At 40.9% G+C, this 18244-nt stretch overlaps 1 protein-coding gene across 2 annotated transcripts; it reads left to right on the top strand.

Annotated features, from left to right (window-relative positions):
- Window positions 1–1079: 1079 nt before the first annotated feature.
- LOC111149382 (basic leucine zipper and W2 domains 1) lies at window positions 1080–13322 on the top strand. 2 transcript variants are annotated; one of them, XM_022506532.1, is made up of 12 exons: window positions 1080–1189; window positions 2635–2708; window positions 4467–4643; window positions 6474–6568; window positions 7404–7469; window positions 8080–8215; window positions 9078–9187; window positions 9329–9499; window positions 9959–10105; window positions 10642–10780; window positions 12311–12433; window positions 12867–13312. In XM_022506532.1, exons 2-12 carry the CDS (start codon window positions 2645–2647, stop codon window positions 12896–12898), a joined length of 1260 nt encoding a protein of 419 aa, XP_022362240.1. In that variant the 5' UTR covers window positions 1080–1189; window positions 2635–2644; the 3' UTR covers window positions 12899–13312. The 2 variants fall into 2 exon arrangements, with proteins under 2 accessions (XP_022362240.1, XP_022362150.1); XM_022506442.1 differs by lacking the exon at window positions 1080–1189 and adding an exon at window positions 1628–1728 and having other exon boundaries at window positions 12867–13322.
- Window positions 13323–18244: the final 4922 nt, after the last annotated feature.

Genomic DNA, 18244 nt, shown 5'->3' on the forward strand with positions numbered 1-18244 from the left:
TTTTCCAAAAAGTTGTGAGGGAGGGAGTCAAAAGTCAAAGTCCAAGAAAATGTATCAACTAATGCAAACTAATTTGCCCAAAATATTTGCTAAGGAAGAGAAGCAGAGTCCAGGGAAGGTGACTTCTGTTTTGTTTTGTGTTTGGTAGGATAAGTAACAATGCAGAGGCAAACCACTATGCAGAGGCTGGATCCTGGGAGACATGGTGCATCGCCATTTGTTCAGGTTTATGATGTCCACAGTGCTTTTCACACACGTTACCTGTCCCCCAGCTGTCCGATGAGACACCCTCTAACCAGTGCTTCTCAAAGTGCAGTCCCTAGACCAGCACCATCAGCATCCCATGGAACTTGTCAGAAATGCACATCTTTGAGTCCCACAACAGACCTACATAATCTGTGCTGGTGGGACCCAGCAATCTGTGTTTTAAAAAATCGTTCAGGGGAGTCTGATGCCTTCTAGGTCCCCGCAAGCACCACACTCAGGAGCAAACGACAAGGACCACGCAAGGAAGGGCGGCCACAGCAGGGAGGGAGGATTTTCGTCTGAACCCCTCCATCTGGATCTCCCACCGCGCCAGCACCGCACAGCAAAGTCCTCCCGCCTCGGCACCCCCGGCGAGAGCCGCGGTCCGCAGACCGGCCCCAGGCCCAGCTCAACCACCACCCCAGGAGGGCCCCAGCGCACCCAGCCCTCGGGCTCGGACTTCCTGCTCGGTGGGTGGCGGCGGCGGGGGGCGGGGGGGGCGTCTACGCGGCGGGACTCCGGGCGGACGTGCCACTTCTTCAGGGCTGGAGGGGGTGGGAGCGGGTATCTGCTCTTCTAACCCCTCCATGTGCTGAGAGGCCGGACGAAGCTGAGTTGGGAGAAAGCCAGGCTAGTCTGGGATACATTTCCGGAAAACCCGGCTCCCAGCAGAGAAACAGAGAAGCCGGGTGAACTCTCCTCCGGCTCCTTTCCTACTTCCCACCCCGAGCCCCGCGGAATGGAGACGGCGGAGGCTCCGGGCGGCGCCGCGGCGGGCCGCGGGGGAGGACGCCGGGGCGGAAATCTCGCGATAGGAGGCCGGCCGGGGCGGGGGTGACACCTCTTCCCTCCTCCTCGCGTTAGTTCCGGTCGCAGAGGAGACACCGCCGCAGTTGCCGCCACATCGGGGATTTCTGGCTCTTTCCTCTTCGCCTTAAATTCGGTGAGGCGCGACGCCCGCTTGGCCCTGGCCGAGGTTGTGGCCCCTCGTCGTCGGACAGGGCGGGGGAGGGGGACAGGGGGTGGCGGGTCAGATGCGGCCCCGCTTGAATGGGCCCGAGCGGAGGCCGCCGCATGAGGCCAGGCGGGATCCGGGGCCTGGATTCGAGGGTCACCGCCGCCGCCTCGGCGGGAAGATCGAGGGCTTGCGGTCCGGGCCGGAACGTGGAGCCCGGGTGTGCGCTGCGGCACCGGAGACCGAGGCAGTGGCCGAGGCAGCCCCCCCGCCCCCCCCCCCCGCCGCCGCGCCGGCCGCGCCGCCCGGCCTGGGTAACAAAGCCGCTGCGGCCTCTGTTGGGTGATGTACGCGTGGGGGGTTCTGGCGGGCGGGGCGGAGGAGCCGCCACCACCTCTGCGGCCGCCTCCACCGCCGCTGCTTTGGCTGGAGGGCGGGCGGATGTACGGGGCGGCGGGGCCCCCGGCGCGAAGCGCCTCGGCGCCTGTGGTCCGCTCGTTGCGGCGGCCGCCAACGCCGGCGACTGGGTCAGTGGGGAAGGGGCTGCGGGCCGGGACCAGCCCCTACGGCACCCCGCGGCGGCCAGGGGGTCCTGCGTGGGGGCGGGTTGTCGCGTTCCAGCGGCGGGCGCAGGAAGGGTGTGGAGGGGAGACACGTGCCGGGGAGGAGACTTGGATCGCAGGGAACCGGGCAGGGAGGCTAGGCCGGCTCTCGGGGCGTTTTGCCGGCTGGGCTGGTGCAGGCGGCCGCCGCAGTCACAGCCACCACTGGGTAGGGGGTTGCTGCTCAAAAACCCCTCTGTAGAAAGGAATCACCTCTTGACCGGTGTCTGGAAATTGACGTACACGTTTTTGTATACCCCCTGACTCTGGGGGTGGTCTCTTTTAGCCGTCTGTGGTGCTGAGAAGTAGTGGAATATAGGGGAATTTAAAGAGGAATGAGGAGGAAACCGATTATGTTTATGATGGGTGATTTGCCACCAGTCACTATGGTGCTGTAAAGGCATTTAAAAGTGTACATCCCACCTTTAAAGGATTTCTTGTAGGGAGAAATGCAGGTTTTGAAGTTACATTTAATTCAGGCAAAGGTAATTCTTTGTTTCCCCCAGGTCTATTGCCAGGCTGAGAGTTTGTGTTAATATTTGACTTATGTGTGACTAGACCAAGGTTTGATGCTTTGGTTTTAAAATGAATGTTAATGGGGGCGCCTGGGTGGCTCAGTGGGTCAAGCCTCTGCCTTCAGCTCAGGTCATGATCTCAGAGTCCTGGGATCGAGCCCCACATCGGGCTCTCTGCTCAGCAGGGAGCCTGCTTCCTCCTCTCTCTCTGTCTGCCTCTCTGCCTACTTGTGATCTCTGTCAAATAAATAAATAAAATCTTTAAAATGAATGTTAATGGCAGTGATATTTTTAAGGCCTTATTTTTCTTTTCTAGGGTGTCTTTTATGAATAATCAAAAGCAGCAAAAGCCAACGCTATCAGGCCAGCGTTTTAAAACCAGAAAAAGAGGTAAATATTTGTGTTTTAATATCTCTCTTCACATCTCCAGAATAACTTTTATATCTTGGTTTCTCTGGCAGGCAGTGGTTTAATAGTGAACTTTAAGAGAAAATACCAGAAAGGAACTTGAATTTGTAGTTGACTGCCATTTCAAATATATCCTTAATATTTCTACTGTTTTTCTAAGCCTTTATTTTTTAGTATCAGCATGCGTATCTTTAGGTTAGCAGGTTAGTGAATGAGTGAGTGGTCTTTTTATTGCGAGGCTAAAGTATATTTCTTTCTTCTACTTGTTTTTTTTTTTAAAGTATGGAGTGCATTTTCACTAGCTAAATTTTATTCAAGCAGACTTATGCTTGAGGGAAAAAGTTAGCTAATGAAAGGAGAGCTATCGTGATTGCTAATTCCTCCCAAACTTTGTGAAACTTTGTAAGAGAAAAACCTTTATGCATGGAAGTTAACTATGGAACAGAGTTCACATTGTAGAGTTATGTTAACTGCTTCTGTCTATTCGTGGGTGGTTAGGCTAATATTTAATTCTGTAGCAAGTCACTATACTAGTGATACAAAGTTAAATGAGGTGTAGTCACGGGCATATTTTGTATCGTGCTTAAGACTTTCCCCCCGAATCTTCCAGTGTTACTGCTCAAAAACACCTATTGACCTTATTTTACAGGAAATAGAATTGGGTCAGCTCCTGGTTATAAATTGTATTACTTTACCCTGGGTAGCAGACACTTTGAGATGTATATTACAGAGTCTTGTAATCCCTGATGATAGACTGTCCTCTTGTAGTGGGGAGACTGAAGACGATTCGATGCTAGTCTTTGCAGATTTTTTTAGATTTTAGATTTTTTAGATTTAACCTGGTAAATTTTCTCAAGAGGAGGAACAGAAATCGGAAACCAGAGCAATTCAGCAGTGATGAGGGAAAGTCTGTGTTCTTTAGAATATGTTTAGTATCAAGTAATTTTATTGTTACTGGCACTGGGAAGAGCTGTCACTTCCCCAGTTCCAGATAGAGATCACTCATGCCCCCCTAGTTCTTGATGATGGGGTTCTGGGTTGCATGAACCATCATCCGAATTTGTCTGGGACCGAACACAGTTCCCAGGACATAGGCTTTCAGTGCTAAAACAGAAAAGTCCTGGGCAGACAGGGAGGAGTTGATTTCTCTAGTGCTGTGTGAAAATTAAGATAGCATCTAACCTAGATGGAGAGATCAAACCCTGTCATGAAGTGTGTAGTAGCAGCTTAGTAAAGGCTGGGTATGTGTGTAACGCACTGTTAAGTACCAAATGAACGATTTAAAAAACAACATAGAAAGTGTTACAGGCACTTAGAGAAAAGAATGGAGAGTTCCAGTGTTTGGACAAAATTTAACTGAAGAATAAAATTTACCTGAAATTCAGAGGATGTCCTAAATTTCAGAAAAGCCCACAGGCAGTAGGAGAGCATTTAAGGTAGAAATTGTCTCCTGGCTATAGGAGCACACTAGCTCGTTTTATAACTCATCATTTATGAGACTATGTGAAAAAATACTGGGGGAAAAGCCACGCAGTTCTCGTGACTAGGTAGTCCCTGCCTTGCATTGCAGAGAGTGTATGTTTAGGTCTTTTCTTATGTTGGTGTTTTACAGCTGTTGAAATCAATGAGATTGTGCTAAATGTGGTTAATTTATTCAGGACTTACACTTTCGTAAGGTGGTGGTTTTGTGGCATTTTGGTAAGCCTGTTAACACTAAATGTTGTGGGGTTTTCCCCCCAGATGAAAAAGAGAGGTTTGACCCTACTCAGTTTCAAGACTGTATTATTCAAGGCTTAACTGAAACTGGTACTGATTTGGAAGCAGTAGCAAAGTTTCTTGATGCTTCTGGAGCAAAGCTTGATTACCGTCGTTATGCAGAAACACTCTTTGACATTCTGGTGGCTGGCGGAATGCTGGGTAAGTGTCTGGGTTTTGTGGGAGGTGTAATGTATAGAGATCATGTGGAATTCAGAATATGAGCTGTTTGACAGTCCTCAAATTGGGGTGGCTTTTTGGCTTTTACCTCAAGAGTTTTCCATTTTTTTCCTCCCTTATCATAGTAACTTAGCAAATTATCTCTAGCTTTATAGTTAAAATCTGTTACAAAACCTTAATATTTGGGGATGACTTTTCTGATACCTATGTCCTTACTTACATTCCCAGTCAATAAATTCTTCATGCTTGTGTTTGAACATTCTCAGTTAGTAGAGAAACCCTTACCTCTTCTGTCTTATGAAATACAACTTCTGTATACCTGTGGACTACTGCACTCCTAAATACATTAGCCGCTACCCACATGTGGCTCTCCGTCACGTGGGATGTAGCTGATCTAAATTGAGAGGTGCTGTCACATACACATTGGATTTTAAAGACTTAATAGAAAAAAGAATGTAAGACCTCTTAATAATAATTTGAATACTGAAATGTTAAAATCAGTGTTTTTGATATGTTGGGTTAGAGTATACTAAAATTACACTATTTTAAGTTGTTGTTGTTGTTTTTTAAGATTTTATTTATTTATTTGACAGAGATCACAAGTAGGCAGAGAGGCAGGCAGAGAGAGAGGAGGAAGCAGGCTCCCTGCTGAGCAGAGAGCCCGATGTGGGGCTTGATCCCAGGACTCTGAGATCATGACCTGAGCTGAAGGCAGAGGCTTTAACCCACTGAGCCACCCAGGCGCCCCTATTTTAAGTTTTAATAAAGTTCCTTCGCAATACGAAATGACATCGTGTGGCTCACAGTGTATTCCTGTTGCGCAGCAACTTCTAACTTCTAACTTCTCCCTCCACGCTCAGCGCTCAGGGAATCTTAAAAGAATGTGTCATTTAGCTAGATATCTTCAAATGATGGTGGCAGTTTCCTTTCCATAGCTCTTTAAAATATTTCAGAATGTTTTCATAGTGGTAACCGTGTTGCCCCTCACAGCCAGGCTGATAGAATCAGAACTCAGGGTGGAGGCTTAGAGAGGTTTCAGTGACTTACATGCAGTCGAATAATTACCCATGGTAGAACCGAGGAACATGCATTCATATGTTCTAATGCCTAGTCCAGTGAGAATTTCTTCCACTGCGTTACCAGTTTAAGGTAAGAAATACCCATTTTCTATTTACAATACTACCAATAAGCCTGCTTTTAAAATTCTTTTTAAAACCTTCACTAAGGAAATTTTTGAAGATACCCTAGAGAGAATAGTAAAACAAACGTCTTGTCGGTTACCCAACTTCCATAATGGTTAACAGTCTGATCTGGCTGTGTCCCCACTGACTTCATCCCTCTCCCCATATTTCTAAGTATGTATCAGATAATCACTTTATCTGTAAATACATATAAACGTATGTAAAATATAAAGTCTCTAACTTGTAAGTTTTTACTGCCCAGCCTCTTCGGCAACTTACAGGATGGTTTTCTTAATGAAAAGTCACGTTATCAAAACCCAACTCAGCATCTCCACTTGTGTGACAGACTTGATACTGCTGAGTGGTTATTAATACAGCTTTATTTGAGTTATTAATACACCGAGTTTATTTGGGTTGCTGAAGGGGGTTATTCCCTTAAATTGTTTCACTTTATTCACACATCTTGAACCAACTAGTCATACTCCTACTGAGATTCTGACTTAGCTTCCAGATCATCTTTTAGAATTTTTATCATTTTATTTTATAATGGGAATCCTTCCAGAAAGTAAGATGGAAACAATTACTAATTTTAAATGAAGGTCACTGCAAATTTTTTGTAAATATACCTCAGCCCCAGGTGGTACACTGGCAGATGACATGATGCGCACAGATGTCTGTGTGTTCGCAGCACAAGAAGACCTAGAGACCATGCAAGCATTTGCTCAGGTAAATGAGACTTTATTTATTTTGGTTAGCTACTATCCATCTGAATCGGAAGAGTCTACTTTGAAGAGGTTGCAAGTAGAAGGTTGAAGGAATTTGAACTGAAGATTTAGAGATACTTTTTGGTGCAATGTAATGAAATGTGTTAAGGAAAACAAAGCAGAAAAGATTGAATTAGTTATTTTCCTACTTGTCCCTTTGGAATTAATCCATTTTTTAAGAAAAACCTCAAGCTGAAAAGGAAAATCATTTCCCTTTCATGATTTCAATCATAGAATTATTCTACATATAACTTTTTTTTTTTTTTAAGGATTTTATTTATTTGAGAGAGAGTGTACAAACAGGGAGGGGTAAAGGGCAAGCAGGGGCTTGGTCCCAGGACCCTGAGATCATGACCTGAGCCAAAGTCAGACACTTAACTGACTAAGCCACCCAGGCACCCCTGCGTATAACTTCTTAAAGATGAATAGGTTATAGGCAGATTAGCTTACCAATCAAAATTTCATTTGAAGGTATCGTACATTAGGAAAGTAAAACTATATCTGTGCTCTTACTCTATTAATATTCTACAAATGGGTAAATGACTTGTATTTGAGCAATAATTAGTCCTTGCTTTAACATTTGGCAATAAAAATCTGTTGTGGGGTGCCTTAAGTGTTAGATCATATACTGTAGGGTTTGGGAATTGACAGACTCTTCCTAAGCTGGCTTACACAGTTTATAAACTCGTATCCAGCAGAAGGTTTTCTTTGATGTTCTAAAGATACTGAGAGATACTCAGATCTTTTAGGAATCTGGCAACTATAGTTATGAAATTATTAAATTCCTTTCTTCATAGGTTTTTAACAAGTTAATCAGGCGCTACAAATACCTGGAGAAAGGTTTTGAAGATGAAGTAAAAAAGGTATGAAGAACAGTATGCTTTGTGGGAACAAAAGGTTGAGGTCAAAGAGGAGAACATTGTATCTTAATTCTGCCACAGATTTGAAATGATTAGCTATTTATGTGGCCTGAAAGGTGGTTTGGGGTGTATCATTTAGTTCAATTTGTTATACACAGTTTCTTAGCTTGGTGTCCACAAACAAGTGACAAAAGGCTAAAAGTCAAAATGAGGTCTGGTCAAGATAGGGGACAGAGGATCAGAGCTAAGCATATTGAGAAAGAAATTTTAACATACTTGCTGTTGGAGTCTTGGGTATTCTGTGTATAGGCGGACCAAAGAATCTAGTAACATTAATAGTAACATTTATCACGTATCAGGCAGTGTTGTAATTATTAACTCATTTAATACAAAAATCTTGTCAGGCAAGTTTTATTATCCACATTTACTTAGGAGGAAACTGAGGCACGGAGGTTAAGTAATTTGCCCAGGATCACTCGGCAAACAACTGAAATAAAAATTTGGACGGTCAGACCCCAGAGCCCACACTTTCTTAACCAATATAGTTTGCCTTACTGCTTCTCTTTATGTAATGCAGTTGCTCTTTTTAACTTTTAATTATTTACTTTTATAGTTGCTGCTGTTCTTAAAGGGTTTTTCAGAGTCGGAGAGGAACAAGCTGGCTATGTTGACTGGTGTTCTTCTGGCTAATGGAACACTTAATGCATCCATTCTTAATAGCCTTTATAACGAGAATTTGGTTAAAGAAGGTAATGACCTCTTAGTAAAGAGTTGTCTTTGGTTAGCTGTGGGTGGGGATAAGATCATGAAAGATGTGAACTAACACAAAAGCTAGAATATAGTTTATGTAGATATGACTTGTGTAATTGTGTTAGTTTTCTTAACTATCCTTAAATGAATTATGAACAAAATTCATTAGATGATATTTCATATATACCTTTGGCTCTCTTTAGGCATACAGCAAATATCCAAAGCTCAGACAAAATGTGGTTATAACCTAAAAAGAGAAATGCCAGGGAAACCCAGAAAGATTAATTCCAGTTGGGGGATATGTTGAGCCAAAAAAGGAAATAAGGTCCCTTTGTCATTTTCATAGTTAAATAATTCTTTATGGCTAAAAAACTAACTTTTTACATTTTTTTAGGTTTTTGTTTTGTTTTGTTTTTTGTTTTAAGGTTTTATTTATTTATTTGACAGAGAGACAGGGGAAGTGGGAGAGGGAGAAGCAGGCTTCCTGCCAAGCAGGGATCCCAGTGCAGGGCTGGATCCCAGGACCCTGGGATCATGACCTGAGCTGAAGGCTGATGCTTAACAACAGAGCCACCCAGGCGCCCCAAAAACTAGCTTTAAAACTAGACAGCTAGGTACTTAATAAGACACGTTGTCAAGTGTCAGTACTATTACTGTCATTTTATACATTTCAAAAGCAATGTTAATAACTAAAAATACATAACTAGCAAATTATAGAAGAGAAATTGGAGTGAAATGCTAAGCAGTTTAGTGGTAGAAAGAAGTTTAGGGAGAAAGTGAGTAATTCTATGCCCCTTGAAAATAAGGGGATAGACCGGGTGAAATCCATTTATCTATTAAGTAAGCTCTTTTGTTCTACAGGGGTTTCAGCAGCTTTTGCTGTAAAACTCTTTAAATCATGGATAAATGAAAAAGATATCAATGCAGTGGCTGCAAGTCTTCGGAAAGTGAGCATGGATAACAGACTGATGGTTTGTAGTTTGCTTTGTGCTTCCATTCTTCGCGACACTTAAAGTGTGATGGGGGAACTTTAGTTTCTAATCTGTGAAAAGAGGAGGTGTTTTTCTTGATAGGATTAAAGATCATTTAACCCGATTAAATTCTCCTTTCAGGAACTTTTTCCTGCCAATAAACAGAGCGTTGAACACTTCACAAAGTACTTTACAGAGGCAGGCTTGAAAGAACTTTCAGAATATGTTCGGAATCAGCAAACCATAGGAGCTCGAAAGGAACTCCAGAAAGAGCTTCAAGAACAGATGTCCCGTGGTGACCCATTTAAGGATGTAAGATATTTTTGTTTAAACCATCTTAATGATTTCTTTCTGGCAGAGAAAACGTTTATTCACTTGAGAAGTTTTCAAGTATTTCACCACAGTGGGTTTTCATTAATAGCTCTAGAATGTTCTGCTGGGGCTTCTCATCAGTCTTTTTCATATTTAGTGCTTTACTGGTGCCCAGAAATTACAATGCTTGGGGATTTTGTGGGGTGCAAAGCAGTGGATAAATCATCTATTTCCATCTCTGTCCTTTCCTAGCTAGTTCGCTTGTGTGTAAATGAAGGTTTGGACTAGAGGTCCATCCCTCCCAGTTCCGAAAGGTCTCTGCTTACGTGTGGTACACATGTAGTCATTGCCAGTTGCACAGAAAGGTGTTTCTATGTTTTTGTAAAAGGTCTGCGTTTGATGTATGGAGTGTACATACCAAAATTGATTCCTTTTACTAAATTTGAATTCTTTTTGCAGATAATTTTGTATGTCAAGGAGGAGATGAAAAAAAACAACATCCCAGAACCCGTTGTCATTGGGATAGTCTGGTCCAGCGTCATGAGCACCGTGGAATGGAACAAAAAGGAAGAGCTTGTAGCAGAGCAAGCCATCAAGCACTTGAAGGTATCAGAACTATGCCATTTCAGAACATTACTCTGCTCTTTTGAAAGTGGGGACACGTGAGCTGTTACTGTACTTAGAGAATGTATCCCATCCTGTGGCTCCTGGGGATGAACACCAGCGAATAGACAAATAACTATTCATGGTAGTTACAAACTATTGATGATCTTTTAAAAAAAGTCTGACTTCAACTTTCTTTGGTTCACGAGTTAAAAACAAATACACGTTTAAAAATAGCATATACCTGCAATTTGGTGTTTGCTTTTATGGGAGTATTGGAAAATAAGAGCCCTCCTGTTTTATCCTCTAAATTACTAACATTGTATTGACAGTTGTCTGGAAGCCCTGGTGCGATACTGCGTATTTGACTTAGACACTTTGTAGCTGCTGCTTTGTTTTATTTGCTTGCTTGTTTTAGTTTGCACAACGTAGAATATAATTCACAGTGATTTTAAAAGATCTGTTCTGTATCTTAGGAATTTTGAAATGGAGGGTCATTGTTATAACTGGCAAAACTTTTTCTCCTTTCCCTTTAAAAGCAATACAGCCCTCTACTTGCTGCCTTTACTACTCAAGGTCAGTCTGAGCTGACTCTGTTACTGAAGATTCAGGAGTACTGCTATGACAACATTCATTTCATGAAAGCCTTCCAGAAAATAGTGGTGCTTTTTTATAAAGGTAATTTGAAATTTGAATTTGGTGATAGAAATCCTAGGGGTGCGTGGGTGGCTCGCTCACACAGTTAAGTGTCTAAATTAGCTCAGGTCATGATCTCAGGGTCCTGGGATTGAGCCCCCATGGGGCTCCACACTCAGCAGGGAATCTGCTTCTCTGTCTCCCTCTAAACCACCACCCCCCCCATAAAATCTTAAAAAAAAAAAAAAAGAATCCTAGAATACTGCTAATAATTCCAGTGAGGAGTTCTCTGAACATCAATTCCATAAAATATTTTACTTTAATCATGGGACAAAATTGTCTCTAATTGAATTGGGTGCTTTTTAGTCCACTTATATATCAAAACATCTCTAAACCTTAACTAAGTTAAAACCTAAAATTGTCTTGATGTATCCTCAAACTTCACCTCCCATTCTCTATCAGTTCTCTTCCCCAGACACACTTGTTACATTTCTGTAGTCTTTGGCCTGTGACAAGTTGACTTCCCATCATACAACCCCATTACCCATTGTAGACTTTTACTTGTCCTTCAAGACTGTAAAGATTATAAAACCTTCTGTTTAGTTATTATTCCATTTCTGTGATCCTATTTCAGAAAACTGGTCTAAAGTGGTAATAAAAATAAGCACTTTGTTGAGAGAGAGTCCATTGCAATATTTACATGGTTGTTAATAATGTTTTCTTCAGTTCTGCATAAATCAGACCACTTTGACCCCAGTAAGTGTGGTTTGCATGCACATGTATTATTTCCATGCCCTGTTTTTCATAAATGATTTTGTTGGTTCGTATATTCTAAACTTAGAGATCTGTATCCCCATCCCCAGAATTTTTTGCTCTTAAGAAAGAGTAGGGTGATGAATTCCCAAGTATTCAGGCTCTGGTTATAGTTAGGTTTCTATATATAGCTTACAGTTAGGTTTCTTGAAAGTATGTCCCCATTTACATCCGCCTCCCACTCTTAATTATTTATAAATAAATTCTAGAAATCTTTATTTAATTAATTTTTCAGTATGGGTTTGTAAAGTACATGGACTTATTTTTGTTTTTAGTAAGACCACAGTACCATTGTCACACATTAAAAATTTAATGTCATCCTTCAGATACCCCTAATCATTTATCACAAGGTTTCTCAGCCTTGGTACTGTTGGTATTTTGGGCCATTTAACTCTAGTTGGTAACAATCCTGTGCATTGTAGAGTGGTGAGTAGCATCTCTCCCTGCTGTAACAACCAAGAATGTCTCTAAACATTGTCAGATGTCCCAGCGAAGGGGGCTGTAAGTTGCCTTCGGTTGGGAGAATCACTGGTTCAGTAAGTGTTTCCTAGTTGCTGGTCATACGTTGGCAACAAGTTGATAAAGCTTTTCGTAATGGAGGGCTGTCCTTACAGAATTGAAGAAACCAGTTGAGCGTTTCAAATATGGTAATTATCGATACCTTTGAGTAGGCTCAGTTTTGCCAGGCAGGCAGTTCCGCTTTAGGTGCCTCTGACTCTGCCTGAAAAGCCCCGGATGTAATGATCGCTCTCTTTGTAGCTGAAGTCCTGAGTGAGGAGCCCATTCTGAAGTGGTATAAAGATGCGCATGTTGCAAAGGGGAAGAGTGTCTTCCTTGAGCAAATGAAAAAGTTTGTAGAGTGGCTCAAAAATGCTGAAGAAGGTAAGTCTTGTCTTTGGCACAGTTTGCGTGGTAAAGCCCGAGAACTAGTTTTAAAGCAGTCGTAGAACGTAACTACCTTTTTTCATTGAGATAACCATTCTGTACCTCGAGTATAGATTTTTGTTCATTCGTGACAGACCTACTAATACCCACTTGCTTTAAGGCAGGTGGGGAGAACTTGACTTGAAATACTAAAGTATTTTGATGGCTTGGCCAATATACTAACATACGTATTCGAAGGAAAATTGAAAAATTTGAGACGACTTAATAAATACTAGATTTACAAATGAAGGTTTTTGAATATCCCCCTTTTAAGTAGGTGGTTATTAATAAAATTACTTAATTATAATAAAGAGCTTCAAAGTTAATAAATGGGAACTTTTTGCTTTCTGATATTTATATAATGCTTGACTGCATTTTTCCCCTTTTCTAGAATCTGAGTCTGAAGCTGAAGAAGGTGACTGAATTTTGAAACTACATCCTCAGTAAAGCAAACAGGAGTTGTAGATAAAATTTCATGTCTCATGTGTCCTGGTTCTTACATCTTCCTACCTCCCTATATCAAGCATGATATAAGGGCTTTCATGGCAAATTTTATTTTAACTGTTTCTATGGTTACTGGAAATGTTGGGTTTAGTTTCTAAAACCATGTTTTGAGTAGCTACAGGAGCTATAGATTTGAATCTAATGTTGCATTAGTCTTTTCAGTTATCTTCTACCTCCTGTATTTTCTACTGTAATAATGTAATTTAAGGCCTTCCACAATGAACAATTCACTTTATTCCCTGGGTTTTCTATATAAACAGTTTTCAAGATATGATTTGGTTAAAAATAATTTGTTATAAATATTCTGTTTGCAAATTAAACTGTAAAAGTATCCAAAGTCTCAAAAGGCAATGATTTGTGTGATAATTTGGTATGCCCAAAGCCCTGCTCAGCAGTGAAAATCTCCTATACAATAATTGAATTCATTAACATGAATCTTGAGTATTTGGACCATTGCTTGCATGTTGATATTTTCTTAAATTTTTAACCCTGGATGTCCTTGAACTCAGTTGTTTGCTCTCTGGTTTTCATTCTTTAGTAAAGCCATAGAGAACAAGCTTAAAAGTGAGTTCTTTGGGAAATTTTATATGGCAGAGGCGGTGGGAAGAAGAAAAGTTGAGCTTCTTCCCATTGAGAAACTTCTGCATTCAGTTTGTATCTTTCCCTGAAAAACAGAGGGATATTCTTCTCATTACACCCATTTTCAAATGTACCTAACTAAAATCTTGTCATTTAAAGTATTTTACACTTATCGTGCACTTCGTTTGAAATTTTGGAAAGGACCCAAAAGAATGTGAGTTAGGGGCGCCTAGCTGGCTCAAGTCGGTAGAGCATTTGACTCTTGATTTCAGGGTCATGAGTTTGAGCCCCACACTGGGTATAGAGATTACTTCTTGAAAAAAAAAAAAAAAATAGTGTGAGTAAGGGAAATGACTATACTAAACCCAGTGAGTTGTTAAATGTTAAGTGGTCAGCGTGTTCTAATTGAGACTCTTAAGTGTAACTCATTTCCTCTTGGCTTGAAGTATTTGTTGTAAAGAATGAAGTGTAATGGCCATACATTCCCATGTGACCACACTGGGTCAGCTTCATTCTCGTAACATGCTTACAGCTCGAGCGGCAGGCTGTTAACATACCACGCTGCCATCTTTTTAAATTGTCATGAGCCAAATATCTCTCTTGTACAATTGATCCATTTATTTTAGTGGCTGCCTTTTAACTTCCATTTTTCTTTTCTTGCTGCTACCCATATATATATTATATATATATATATATTTTATATATATATATACACACATATATGTGTGTGTGTGTGTGTGTGTATATATATATATATATTTATAGTCATTAGAAAACAAAATACGACCAGAAACTTCATGTTAAAAGTGAATATTTTGAGAGGTTTTTTTTTTTTTCTCGATGAAAGAAACTAACTTGGAATAATGCCACCAGAGACTGAATGGAAATTGCCCCTTTCAAAGGTGCCATTCTCATGAGCCAAGAATTTGGTGTTTAAAAGTTCATCTTGAGGGAATAACGTGTAATATATAACCTTATGAAGAAGAGCATTATAACAGACCATTGTGAATGGGGTAATATTGTTAAATGAATAATTTTGATAAAGTTTTCATGCACAGGCAAAATGTATTCACTAGGTTTCTACATAGTGATCTGCTTTTACTTTGTAATTTGTAGTCCTCAAAAGACTTTTTTTAAAAAATAAAGTCCATCCTTACACTTAGGTTAGAGGTCAGTCTTCTTTCATTTGTTTATTTCTATATATTCCATGTCAATACCTAATAGTAGGTATATGTTATTTGTTCAGATGTCTCTACTGTGTAAGCATTGAGTAATTGTCCTTCTCATCCTTATGATTCCCAAACCAAACACCCACACAGAATTCTGATGTAGCGAAAACTACATTTAATATGTCTACAGCCAAACCCTTGCATGTTACTGTCGTACAAAGTGTACCCTATTTTATTATATACTGTGTATAGTGAAAGAGTGTAGTCTTCCAGAACTACATTATGATCTTTGTCTGATCGTAGTTTTTTTCCTTCATAATGACAAAGTAGTATTTACTTACTACAGTATTATAGTAAATGGATAAGTGTAAAGAAAGGGGATGCTTCCTAAAGACTGCAGATTTTCATTTTGAATTTTAATTGGTAATTTTGGAACTTGGCCTCCAGTGCCCACCTATGGCATCAAATATGTAATGCTTAATCTAGATGTTAAAATTGTACTTGTAATTATGATTGGATAAATGTTAGTTGATTTTCCAAACTTGGTGTTGGTTTCTAAGGATAAGTCTTCTTAGGTGCCATAATTAAACATGTTTAGAGCTGATCATAGGTTTCTTAAGTAGTGTCCTAGAGATATTTATTATTCTGTTCTTATGAAAATTCCAAATACCAAAAATTCTACAGGATATTTTGACAAAAGCATAGTGATGGTGGTGAGAGGAAGTGCATGTGACTAAGAGTTGTATAACTGCTTTACACATGAAAAAGACTAAGAATGATATTTTTGTTGGCTTTTGGTCCCGCATGGCAGTGACATCACTCCTATTGCAAATGTATGACCTAGTATATCTTATTTTAAAGGGGAGGGGACCTAATGATAGCCATTTGCATTGGCAGACATCTCTTAATGCACATATGTCTCCTGAGACGGGATTTTTCCTGCCAATCTTAACAATTGGACTTTACACCCCAGCCCGCCATAGGCAACAGACATATCATTCCCCACTGGCTTGGAAGGTCTTCACAGATTCTTACTTGATTGTAAATGTTACATTAAGTAAAATCATTTGGGATCCTTCTAATATATAAAAGTCAAAATCCTAGGTGAATGGTTTAATTAAAGTCGTTAGGCTAACACGTGGAGAATGGTATTGAAATTTACTGATGAAACTACAGGAGATTAGGAACTGACAGAAATAGTGGTTGGCTTTAGGTGTAACAGATGCCGAAATTTTAGTGTGCATAATCACTTGGACTACTGGATTACCTTTGTGAAAGTTTTCTTCAGACGCTATTTACAGGTGACATGTAAAATAGGTTAAGCATTTCTGTGAGAATTCTGGTAAATTGCCTTGCCAAGATTTTTATGTAAAGTATTAATCCTTTAGCATTGATAGAAGGTGTTTCTTTTCACCAGCCTACTGAGGCCTAAATTTTTTAAATAAGTTTTTCAGTAGGTTTTATTTAAGTGGACTCTAGAAGATGTAAGTACTTTTGACTTCAAAATAATTTATAATTGGCTTTTGTTTAAAAATGAATTGCAGTGGATTTGTGCCTCAACCCAGTCATCCCTAATTGTATGACAATGTGGATTAGAAAGCCTTCCCGACTCCCTTTGCCAGCTTTTTCCTCCCTGTTTAACTGGGCAGTGAGCAGCCATATCAAATCCAAGCCATTTTTTAAAATCTCTTTTTTATTTAAATTCATTTAGTTAGCGTAATGTATTAGTTTCAGAGGCCGAGGTCAGTGATTCGTCAGTCCTACAGAGCACCCAGTGCTCATTCGTTATAACACATGCGCTCCTTAATGCCCATCACCCAGTTACCCCATCTGCCTCCCCTGCCCCTCCAGCAACCCTCAGTTTGTTTCCTCTGATTAAGAGTCTCTTACGGATTGTCTCCCTCTCTGGTTTTGTCTTTGTTTTTTTCCTCCCTTCCCCTAGGATCCTCTGTTCTGTTTCTTCAATTCCACATGTGAGTGAGATCATATGATAATTGTCTTTCTCTGACTGACATCAAATCCAGCTTTTTTGTTTTTCATGCCCTTATAGTTTTTTCTCGTTCTGGGAGTATAGTCTCCCCTCTTAATGAACTGAAAAAAGGATGAGGATACTTTACAAATGCACTCAGTCACTGTCAACTTAGTCATTTGTTTTAACTTAGAAATTTTTAATAAGAAACTTATCTAAATGAAAAGTTCAGCTGCTTATGGTGCCCACTGTAGTGCCATTCAGGAAACACTGGTGAGAAATCTGAGTCTTGTTTAGTCGACTATTTGAAGAGAACAATACCTTGTTCAAACTATGACATAATTAGAATGTTGATGACTATTAAGCACAGGCTTGGGAATTGCATTAAGTGTATACGTTGAATTTGGGGTGTGACAAAGTTTTCAAATATAATTGAGTTATTCCACTTCAGGAGTTTCCATTCCATAGAATTGTTTTACAATAAGGACAAAAATAGTTGAAACCATTTTTTAAAGCTGAAATCCCAAGGGCTGTGCTTAAGCGGTTGACCTAGAGGTTACTCTGTTAGGGAAATAAGGGACCCATTATAGACTGAAGCCTCTATTACTTCAAAAAGATGTTCTATGTTCTCTGGCATCTTAAGAATATTTTCTCTGTAAATACACCTCATTTCCATTCTAGTTAGGAGTCCTGGACCCTGGCATGGCACACAGTTGAAGAACGGAGAAAACGGGATAGCTGGTGCTCCAGCTAGTTGCTGGCGCTCAGAACTGCCTCCAGCACAGCCATCCCAACCAGTAATCCCACTGCTGCATTATTTCTGTGTTTACTGTGAAATCTGCTTCTTGTCTGTACCCTTAAAGTTGAATAAAATTTCATGAGACTCCTTGTTAACATAAAGAGAGAAGCGATGACTCTTGTTGCATTGGCGGTTGTTTGCTGATCACCTGGAAGTGCCAGAGTTGGTTATGGCCCAGGTCCTCGTCCTGGTCCTTTCGGTTTGCGCTCGGTGTTGTAAATACCGTCAGAAAGACTGTGCCTCCGGAGACCTTTTCCTTCGGGCTACTTTTGCTTTTGTTTGGCTCAAATATACTTCAGACTCATCCAAACAGTCAAAAAATATGAGAGTTTCACTTCATGAAATACTAGTGCGTCTACCCTCCCTTTAAGCCCTCCCCTCTAATGGATCAAGTTCCGTCCATTTCAACTCCCAACTCCAGTGCCAGTTCAGGCCACCAGCGTCTATCAACAGCCAGAGTAGTCTGAACGCAAGTGAAGCAGTTGTCGGGCGGGATCTGCGCGATTGATTCGCTTAATCTGCCTTTTTCTCTTACCCCTATATGTGCAGCATCCAATAGCATCGTCGGGTAGCAAGCATTAAACATTAGGTAAGTGAAGAAATGAGGACAGGCACAATACTGGGTTTGGTCAGAATACTGATGTTGAGGGACGCCTGGGTGGCTCAGTTGGTTGGACAACTGCCTTCGGCTCAGGTCATGATCCCGGAGTCCCGGGATCGAGTCCCACATCGGGCTCCCAGCTCCATGG

Source organism: Enhydra lutris, unplaced genomic scaffold (genome assembly GCF_002288905.1).
Source record: "Enhydra lutris kenyoni isolate GAN:26980312 unplaced genomic scaffold, ASM228890v2 scaffoldscaffold1, whole genome shotgun sequence".
NCBI classification, from domain to species: domain Eukaryota; kingdom Metazoa; phylum Chordata; class Mammalia; order Carnivora; family Mustelidae; genus Enhydra; species Enhydra lutris.